Source organism: Tetrao urogallus (genome assembly GCF_951394365.1).
Source record: "Tetrao urogallus genome assembly, chromosome: 1".
NCBI classification, from domain to species: domain Eukaryota; kingdom Metazoa; phylum Chordata; class Aves; order Galliformes; family Phasianidae; genus Tetrao; species Tetrao urogallus.
Genome location: NC_136813.1, coordinates 1,087,865 through 1,098,213, shown reverse-complemented (window position 1 = coordinate 1,098,213; position 10,349 = coordinate 1,087,865). Strand labels below are relative to the sequence as shown.

Genomic DNA, 10,349 nt, shown 5'->3' with positions numbered 1-10,349 from the left:
AAGCGAAAAGCAGGCAGAACTAAAGGTGCAGAAGCATTAGAGATGGAAAGGTAGAGAGCTTGTGCCTTTGCAGGGCTGATGCAAGGTACTTAAGCAGGTGCAGGGAGGACCAAGGCGTAAGCCCAAACATCTCAACTGAAGTGCTGAGACAACACATGGCAGTTCCTGTCCACTTGGTTTCTTACTGTGCCAGGCTCCCCTGTTCTCTGGAGGTGGGTTTGTGCAATGGATTTTGTATTTGGGGGTGAGGTAAAGTGTATGCTGGTTTCTCATCACAATGCACCCTGGTCTGAATAGCACCCATAGTTCGAGAAGGATACAAAATAGTGTTTCCCCTTTTTTGAAATCCCCCCCTAAAAAACACGCAAACCAAAACAAGCTCTGGAAAAAAAAACTACAACTCATCACGCATCTTGTCTCCTTTGGGCCTGACGAGCCTGCCAATGAAGAGAATGGAGTTGGTTTTGCTGTCCTTGATCATGAAGATGAAGGGGTGGTCAGCATAGAAGAGCTTGGGGTTCCTCATCTCCTCTCGGCCATAGATGTCAGCGTCATAGGGGTTTCCATCTGTGTCCCATTCAAGAGCAGCAGCATGGAAGACGTTGGATAAGTAAAGATCTTTCTTGCCAGATATCTTTGACAGGTCAGCCTTGGTTTTGTCAATAGCTTCTGTCAGGCCCAGGTCAGCCAAGTGTTTCTAGGAAGAGAAGAGAGGTCAGCAACCTTCCCAAACACGACACAGTGCAATCTGTTCCATCCACTGTCAGTCTAGGCACCAGAAAAAGATCTAGCCTAGGCAGTCCATTACTCCACTTCTCTCTCCCACCCCAAATAGCTGCAAGGCTTAACTGCTTTATTCAAGGACCTCACTTACCTGAAGGTCATGGCTGACTTCCAGGACGACCTTAGGCAGCGAGATGGCCACAGATCTCTTCTTCATCTTGCCGGCCCAGGTCTTTAGCTGTTCCCTGTTCAGCAGTTTCTCAACCCTCTCCAGAGGCTCCACGTGGTTTGGCATGATAAAGATCATGCTGGAAAGCTTGTGAGCCAGTGGCATCTCTACCACCTGGAGCTTCTCTGCCTCATCATCGTAGTAATTGTAGAGACCTTGAAGTCAGAATCAGAGATAGGAAATGGTGAGATGCAGGGTATGGGCAAATAGCCGCAGCCTTTCTGCCAGTTCATCCTGGGCTCCCCTGACACTGAAGGAAGAAAGTCTCAGTGCCATTTTGGGAACTGGCCCAGCTTCATTGGAGTTGGCAGCAACTCATAACTGGTTTTCATTCACATCATGAGTTAAGAGTTTATTCCTAAGAGCAGATCTAGATTCTCTCTGCTAACACAGACTGAATCAAGGAGTTATGCCATGCTACGCTTTGTTCTCTCACTCGTTGCCCATGAAGCAAAGTTATCTTGGAAGCAGTTAGTGGAAAACTGAGCAACAGCAAGCTCATTTCAGCTGGTCTTGAGGCATGGGGCAGGTTTGCAACTTACCTGTACGATGCATCATTGGAACGCCCACCGTGTAGGAGCGGGTCACCATGAAGCCACGGTTATCCACCATCTTATGATGGAACTTCTCATCCCAGTGAGCTGCAGGAAAGAGAGATTCAGCATTTGAGAAAAGGGAGCACCAAAATATATATATATATACACATCATGCTCTGAAAAACCATATGCTTCTGGTGACCCAAGGTTGGTTTAGGCTGCTGTATATGGGCTTAAGGTGGGCTTGGGGTCACCTGTAGCAAGAACTGAAGGCAGCACTTACGCTTGAAGAACATGGCGTTGACAATAAGGGCTCCATCAGTTTTCTCAACATCTTTTGTGACTTCTGGGAGTTTCCCATCCGTGGTCTGGGCTGCCCACTCGTTAATGGATTTCAGGGCGCTCCTCTTGTCCCGAAAGTTGATCTTGGAGTGCTCATAGTTGTAGTGTTTCTTGCTGTTCTTCACAAAGTCATCGGCAAAGTTGATGGAGGCAGGGCCATACAAGCGGTTGCCGATCTTCCAGGTAACATTACGGGCTGTGCTGTTGCTCACCTCGTTGAGGAGCTCCGACAGCCCACTGTGCACATAGTCATCATTCAGCTTGTCTGCACTGAGCACGGCCTTGGCTTGGGAGGCAGTTGTAGCCTTGCCTCCAAGGGACACGAGGCCCAGGGAAGAAGCCACAACCACGGGAGACAACAGGATGTTCTCCATGTTCTTGTCTTTGGCCATGGCGTGGTAGAGGTTGAAGGCCAACGTCGTGCTGCGGTCGGCCAACGTTGTTGCCTTGTCGCTCAGCTTCCTGTCCTCCGAGGGCACAGCTGCTGCGAGGCCACAGAGAGCGAGCACCAGGAGAAGCTGCATGGTTTTGGCAGCACCAAACACGTCTGGGGACCTGCTGGGCAGGAAGGGTTCACCATTAGTGTGTCCCAAGCCTTCCCTGGAGCATTTAGAGACCCATCCAGTGAAATCCACACCTAGGCTCTAGGAGCATCTGCATCCGTGCTGTGCTTGCAGTGCAATGATCCCAAATCCACATTGGGCCTTCCCTCAAGCAAGAGACCAGGCTGTATCCGAAATGCAGGACCCGAGCATTTTTTGAATGAAAGCTTCCTTTCTAGCCTGTATTTACTGTATTATGTTCATGCAGAATTGTAGAATCATGAAGATTGGAGAAGACCTCCAAGATCACCCATGCTACCATGCCTACTGACCACGTCCCTCAGTGTCACATTCCCACGGCTCTGGAACACCTCCAGTGATGGTGACTCTCTGAGTCCCTGAACAGCCTGTGCCAATACTTCACCACTCTTTCAGAGAACAGATTTTCCCTAATATCCAACTTGAACCTCCTCTGGTGGAACTTGAGACCATTCTTCTCTTTTCTATGTACAGTCAATGACTTAAGGGTGGGGGAATGGAGTATTTTTGCCCCCAGAGCAGCACATCAAACCTCTGCACTGGTCAGGAAAAGCTAGAAGTGGGATGTTCCTGCTACCCAAGGGCCACGTAGCACAGTTCCAGCCCAGGGCTAATGTATGGTGGGGGTTGTCCTCCACGGGGACCCCCACAGAACTCAGTGCCCAGCTTTTTAGGCACTAGATGGAGCACAAGAGCTTCCTACAAGGTGCGCCCTCTGAGAATCACACAATCCTTAAGGTGGAAAAAGACTGCTAAGATCATCTAGTCCAACCCACCTCACCATGCCCACTGACCACATACCTCACTGCCACATCCCCATGGTTCTGGAACATCTCTGGGGGTGGTGGGGCCGCATCCCCCCTGCCCTTCCCCCAGGCAGCCTGTGCCAGTGCCTGGCCAACAGATCCAAGGCTGGCTGTGCAGCTCTTGGTTTTGTCTGTTCAGTTTTGCCAGGAAGTCAGGGAAAAAAAGGGAGCTGCTGAACCCCTCTTTCCTCCTTTTTAGCATCTATGTGCATTAGGTAGATGCATCTCGACATAAGCACACACATTCCCATTGAGGTCCAAGCTAAAACACATCCTCAGCCTGACCAATCCTAAATGCTGGTCCGGAAAGCTCACTGGAATACCAGCTCCAAACGAATGCATTTGTCCTCCAGTGGGTTGTTTGGCCTACCTCTCTATTGAATGGGCAGCAAAATGTATTTGCAATGAGAAACCATCTGCCTACACCCCATCTCTAGCTAGACTTTTCCTCCTTGTCAGTTTCACAGTGCTCACAGCCAAGCCTGCTGATGGCCCATTCCCACCCCTTAAATCCCAATTTCGCACCCAAAGCCAGCACAGCTCCCATGGGGCTGCATCCAGTGGTTCTGTCCTCACACCCTGCTTGGAGCCATCCCAGTACACGCAGGGATGAGAGCATGGCTGTTTCAGGGTTAAAGCAAAGCCAGCAGGAAGCGAAGGGCCCGCTGGGATTACATATGGAAGGAAGCACGCACGCACACAGCCCGAAGCAAAGAGTGCGCAGTTGCACCGGGAACCCATTGCCAGCATGGGAGTTACGTAGCAATTTATACCCTAAAGCCCTTTTGGGAGCAAGCTTTCTGTTGGAGGGAAGTGCTGCCCCAGCTGCCCCAAAGCCACAGGTTGAGCAAAGGGCTCAGAACTGCCCTTAAGACACTTGAAGGCGCACGTAACATTGGGTGGCCGTTTAGAATTGGGAAGTATTTGCTTTTTTTTTTTTTTTCTTTTTTTTTTTTTTCCTCCCCCTTTCCTTTCTAAAGATACCTTGAAACTGTTTCATAGTGAGGTCAACGTTTGCCTTGTTCATTCTGAAAGAAAAGAGATACAGGGAGTAGTTCTCTTGCGAGCAACCCGCTGCCCACGCTGCTCACATCCTCAGCCTAAAAATGCTTCACTTCTTCAGCAAATGGCCAAAAAAACCCCCAAAATCAGCCTGGGGCATTGGGCTGTGATGAGCGATTGCAGCCCACAGCAGCGAGATGGAGAAATTCCTCCTATTCTTCACTTAGGAGTGAGATTATGGGCGAATCGATAACCCAGGGTGGAAATAGATCCAGATAACAGTGGTGGAATGTGCAACAGACTGCATCCTCTCTTGCAGCCCTCCAGCCCAGCCCTACGAGGGGACGCCCCGTGCCAGCGTGGCATCCTGCATTGCTCAGCAGGGCTCTGAGGGACCGGCCAGAACCAGGACTTTGGAGCAAATGCCATTATTTCCATGCCATCAGAAGGAGGTGAGGCTTTGTTAAGGCAGGCAGAAGGATGAGGTTAGTAGTCTTGTGCTGAGTGCTGGTCCCCAAGGTCCCCAAGGCTGGGCAGGAGCTATGGCTTTCTCCAGCCTCAGACCAAGTCGGCGCTTCCATAATTCCCTTCTTCTCTCCCCCCTTCCCCCCACCAAAAAAAAAAACAACAACCCTTCTCCTGGTTAAACTACACTGCAATCACCTCTAGCGAAAATGGTGGGGACCTTTGAACATTTTGCCTTTAGCACAGTTGGGCAAAACAGCTTATGGGGCACCCCATCCCCAAAACTCACTCATATACCTCCCCACCTCACCCCCAACCCACCTCCATGCAAGCCTTCACCCCCCTCCCCACCCATCCTCCCATACCCCTGCCCTATGGGGCCGGCCAGCAGCAGGCAGCCCCCAAATAACAACTTGCATCCTCCTCCCTTTGCAGTGCGGGTTCCCCGGGGCTCAACCCCCCTCCTTTTACCTTCAGAGCAGTGCAGGATCGGGGCTCACTTCCCTGTGCACCTCCCGGTCCAGAGGAGGGGGTATATAAGGGGCCGGCAAGAAACTTCTGGAAGTTGGGAAAACCTCTCAAAAAAAAAAAAAAAAAAAGAAAAGAAAAAAATCCAGCCTGGGGAGGGAGAAAGGAAGGGGAGGATCCGAGTGAACTCTCCCGGCCTCCCACCAATAGCAGGGAGCGGGCGGCTGGAAAGGGGGGGGATCCGGGGGCTGGGATTGAGTCCGAGTCCTAACAGGGCTCCTGCATTGATATGGGGCTCTGGAAGAGCTTTTTTTGCCCCCGCTGCTTGGTTGTGCATGAGGAGGTGCAGGGTGTCACTGCTTGGGTGCAGCACGTCGTTGCACCTTCTGCAGTGTCACTGCTCTTTTTGCAGGGTGTTAAACTTCATGGCATTTCAGGCTGTTGCAGCAGGCTCTGCCCGATGGACCAGCTGTGACCACAGGCAGCAGAGGTTTAACATCTGACTTCACTTTCAAGCCACATGTTGCCTTCTGAAATGTCTCCTTGTTTCCTTGGAGACCTGCATGTGCTCTGCAGGGACCTGATGGCCAATCTGCAGGTTTCTCTATATCCCAGTTTTCCTTACTGTACCATATCCCACAGACACTGCTTCTCCATCCGTATCCCCACCTGCATTAACCTCCCTACCCATGGCATCTCCCACGCTTCCAGACCTCACCTGCCTCACAGGTTAGCAGGTTGCTTGGTGTCTGTTCTTCATTATAACATAAACCTGATGTCAGTATCCTCATTCCCAGTAGTAATTCTGCAGTTTGGAAAGGGCTCATCTTCTGTTGGTGCGTTACAGCAGCAAATATTCACAGCCCCAAAATACTATGGAAAGAGTTAATCTGTGGACAGCCAGTGTCAGGTTGGTGGAGAGCTCCTGCAGTGAGGAATGTGAACTGGAGAAGTTTCTGTGCTGAGTCATGAGTACTGAACTCCACTTAGTCTCACCCCTTGTCTCATTTTTAAGCCGGTGTGGGATGTTTTTTTTTGTTGTTTGTTTGTTGGTTTTTTTTAATGGCAATTTGGCAGCCCCACAGGGGCACAGTGATATTCTAGGTATCATAGAACCATAGTATGGCCTGGGTTGCAAAGGAGCACAGCGCTTATCCAGCTCCAACCCCTGCTGTGTGCAGGTCGCCAAGCAGCAGCCCAGGCTGCCCAGAGCCACATCCAGCCTGGCCTTGAATGCCTGCAGGGATGGATGGGGCATCCACAGCCTCCTTGGGCAACCTGTGCCAGTGATACCACCCAGTAATCAAACAGCGTGCTCATTGGTAGGTACCACATCAGCAGGAGGATGCTGCATCACTGTGTTGTGTAGCCGTGGTCTATGTCTCGCCTTGCTTCTAATCATAGTGGCATAGAATCACAGAACAATGGACTGGTTTGGGTTGGAAGGGATCTTAAAGGCCACCCAACCCCATCCCCCCATGGGCAGGGCTACCAGGTGCCCAGGGCCCCATCCACAGCTGTGGGCACCTCCAGTGATGTGGCACCCACACCTCTGGGCAGCAGTGCTGTGGCCTCGCCACCCTCCACATGAAGAATTTCCCCCCCAAAATGCTGGGTTTGGCTCTGCAAATTGCCCTCAGAAGGCAGAGGTCTCAGCGTGTTGCTCCCTCTTGTAGAAAACTCCTGTCTACTCCTGTGGCTCTGTTCTGCAAGCACCTCGAGCTGGAATCAGCACATAACATCATTCCTCCAATTCTAGAAAGCAGCACCCAGAGCCCCCCTTGTTCAAGCTTTTCCCCCAGCTGCCATTCACCAGCTCTGATAGCAACCCAGAATGTGTTTTTCTCTGACAGTGCTGCTCACAGCAGCAACAAGAACTGGATCACAGCAGCAGCAGATAGCAGGTTTGTTCTGCTCACCGTTTGCTTCTGGCTGAGAGAAGGCCCTTCCCAACAGCCTTTAGTACAGCTGAATGGATCCACGCGGTGTTATTTGCACAAGATCTGTTCTAGGGGAAATGTGCCAAAGGTCCCACTCCCTGGGCGACCTTTTGGGTGCCAAGCTGGAAGTCATTTCTGGCTTGATGTGATTTTGTATTTATTTTTCAGCAACGTGTGTGTGCAGAAATACCTGAACAAACTGCATTTCCAGCTGGCGGCTTCCCTGGGCATTGTGCATCCAGGCAGGTGCCTTAGGATTAGGAACACGGGCAGAGGGATGGGTTGGGATTGGACTCGGGGATCTTGGAAGTCTTTTCCAACCTTAACGATTCGATGATAATGACCTCATGGTGGTGATGTGTGGAAGTTGGCTTCTCTCTGGGAAGGATCCATGGGGAGAGAGGGTTCTGCAATACCTTGAGCATCACGTTCTTGCACACCAGTGTACACTTGGAGCACTTTTCTTTGACTGGGGCTTGAATTCTTGGATGTGGATCAGATTTATTACAATGGGGTGAAAGAAAAGAAGTTGCTGGTTGCAAGCAATCAATCCAAGTGAAGTGGTGCTGATCTGTACCAGCTCAGAAACCAGAAGAGCTCCTTCAAGCTCCCAGCAGCAGCTGCTTTCCTCTGCCAGGTTTTGGATTGCTCCACCTTCAAACCCTTCTGTCTAGTCACTTCCCGGGTAAGGATGTCTTTTTTTTTCCCCTTCCCAGTAACACTTAAAATAAATTGTAAAGCTTTTCATCCTTCTCAAGCATTAAACTCCTTTGACAGAGTACTTATAACAGACTTGCCTCCATAAGGGGAATTTGGACTTGAATAAAAACAGCTCTTTGTGACTGAGGACAGGCAGCCAGCACAAACCTTTGCCTGATTTTTCCCCCTACTGCCCCCCCGTTCATGCTATCATTAATTGCCCTGCACTCCTAATGTATCCCCACACAACACAACCCTGGGTGCTCTGCTCTCGGATAACCGCACTTAGGGCTGTGCACATGCGGAAAAGGAGCGCGTTCTCCCCAAATCCAGTCGGGATCCTATTTTCCAAGGCAAAAGCAGTAGGAATGGGGCTGATCTGCATCACGGCAGGGGGATATATTTGCTGCCGTGGAGTGCTTTCTGTGTGCAGCCAGGCTTAGAGGCTCTCCCTGCCCCCACAGTGCCACGTAGGAGATCGGAAGGCGGTGGGATGGGAGAGGAGCGGGAAGGGGGAGCGATGCTGGGAGTTGCCTTCTTCCGTCCTCCCTGCTCCGTAATGAAAGGCCCGGCTGCCAAAAGGCACAGCTCCTCCCCGCCTGCCTGCTCGTGTGGATTTCTTTGGGCAGAGCTATTTCCAGCGTGGTTGTGCCCCTGGGGATGGAGAGGTTTTAAGATCTATTGAGGGCTGCTGTGATGTCTCAGCACGGCTGCTGCTGTGTGGGTGCAGTCTGTGATCGCTGGCAGTAGTGTGTGTTCTCTTCCTTCCAGTGAGTGTAGCACAAGAATATAAATGTAAGCAGGGATTTGTGGAGCTCCTCAAACACTTCCATCGGAAGTGTTTTAATATGCATTGCAGTAAGGCCCGTGAGTCGCTTAATTTTGATAATTTTTATTAAATTAATTAGTTCTGATATTGCCCAGGCAGGCTGTGATGCCCCGTCCATCCCTGGAGGTGTTCAAAGCCAGGTTGGATGGAGCCCTGGGCAGCCTGGGCTGCTGTGAGATGGGGAGGTTGGTGGCCCTGTATTGGTGGGGGGTTGGAGCTTTGTGATCCTTGAGCTCCCTTCCAACCCAAACCATTCTGTGATTCTATGATATTTCAGTTGCTTTTTGCAATAGTTCTCACCCTGAAGTCCTAACTGTTTTGTTAAGTCATTATTCTCAATGCTATGCTTTCCTTACTGACTCTATGATTCCATTACTAGCTCAGTTCCTCAGCAAAACTCTTGCCAATTTAATGCACAGACATTAAATTTACCCACGTTTCACATGTGCCTGTTGGATGCACATAGTGGCCAAAGGCACTTCAGTCCACTGACTTGGAAGGGATGGCCAATGTTGTTGAACCAAGGGATGTGATTTAGTGGAGAAGTATTGGTGATGGGTGGATGTTGGACTGGATGACCTTGGAGGTCTTTTCCAACCTTGTTGATTCTATGATAATACACACGTAGCAAAAAAAACCCAGTCATACAGAGCAATCAAATCATAGAATCATAGAAGGGTTTGGGTTGGAAGGGACCTCTAAGATCATCTTAATGTTTGCACATCCTCAATAACTGAAGAAAAAAAGCCACATTCCATAGCTGTAAGTGTCTGTTCTGTGTAAAATCCTTGGTTTATATCCCAGTGAGCTGCAGGAGATGCTTCTTTCAGGTGCTTGGGTACAGTCAGTAACAAAATGATCATAAAAATACAAATCTTGTGCTAGGGATCTGAGCCTAAACGAGATGAGGATTTATTGCATCAGAACTACAGACCCGGGGGTAGGGCTGGGAGTCCTGCCCACAACCTGCAGCTGTAATTCAAATGGGTGAACACTGCTGTGGTTGGCTGGCCTGGCTTTTTTAAAGCAGTGTTACTGATTCACTCGCTGATATATCACAGGAGTGCTGTTGTCCTACAACAGCAAGTGAAACCAGACCCTGCTGTTTGGACAGAACTTTTCAAATATAAACTCTCACAGCTCTGTGTACGTTTAACTGTTCCTGTAGGCTGAGGTGACCTTCTTTTTCCACATTAGAGTCTGGCATCTTCTAAGCTGCCATGAGACAGTGCTGGTGAAGGATTTCTGCTTTCCAGGAGCAAGCATGGTCTGTAGCAAGGCTGGCAAGGACAAACGTTTCTAGAGGAGATACCGAGTCCCTTCTGATACCTCTTGGATTTAATGGGGCTGAGGGATAAAACTGTTCACTAATCCTGCAGTTGGGAGCATGGAGCGGGGTAGGAGGCAACTGAAGGTCATTTCGAAGCAGGTCCCAGGCAGTGCTTTGTCCTAGAAACACAGCCATCAAGGTTGGAAGAGACTAAGATCAAGTCCACCTCCACCATGCCCACTGGCCACGTCCCTCAGTGCCACATCTCCATGGCTCTGGAATACCTGCAGGGATGGTGACTCTGCCACTTCCCTGGGCAGCTCTGCCAGTGCTTGGCCAAGTGTTTGACCAGCCCTGGTCAGGCTCTCCATCCCCTTGTCACCCAACCTGTGTTTCTGTTTGGGATTGCCCTGACCCAGGTGCATCTGATTTCCCTGCAGAGGATGCAGTGCAGCAAGC

The 10,349-nt window shown here is 50.4% G+C and overlaps 1 protein-coding gene across 1 annotated transcript; it reads right to left on the bottom strand.

Moving 5' to 3' along the window:
- Window positions 1-394: 394 nt before the first annotated feature.
- On the bottom strand, window positions 395-2,354 carry SERPINH1 (serpin family H member 1; the record flags this gene model as incomplete). Its single annotated transcript, XM_079549251.1, has 4 exons — window positions 395-697; window positions 875-1,107; window positions 1,495-1,593; window positions 1,772-2,354. 4 exons carry the CDS (start codon window positions 2,352-2,354, stop codon window positions 395-397), a joined length of 1,218 nt encoding a protein of 405 aa, XP_079405377.1.
- Between the last annotated feature and the right edge of the window lie 7,995 nt (window positions 2,355-10,349).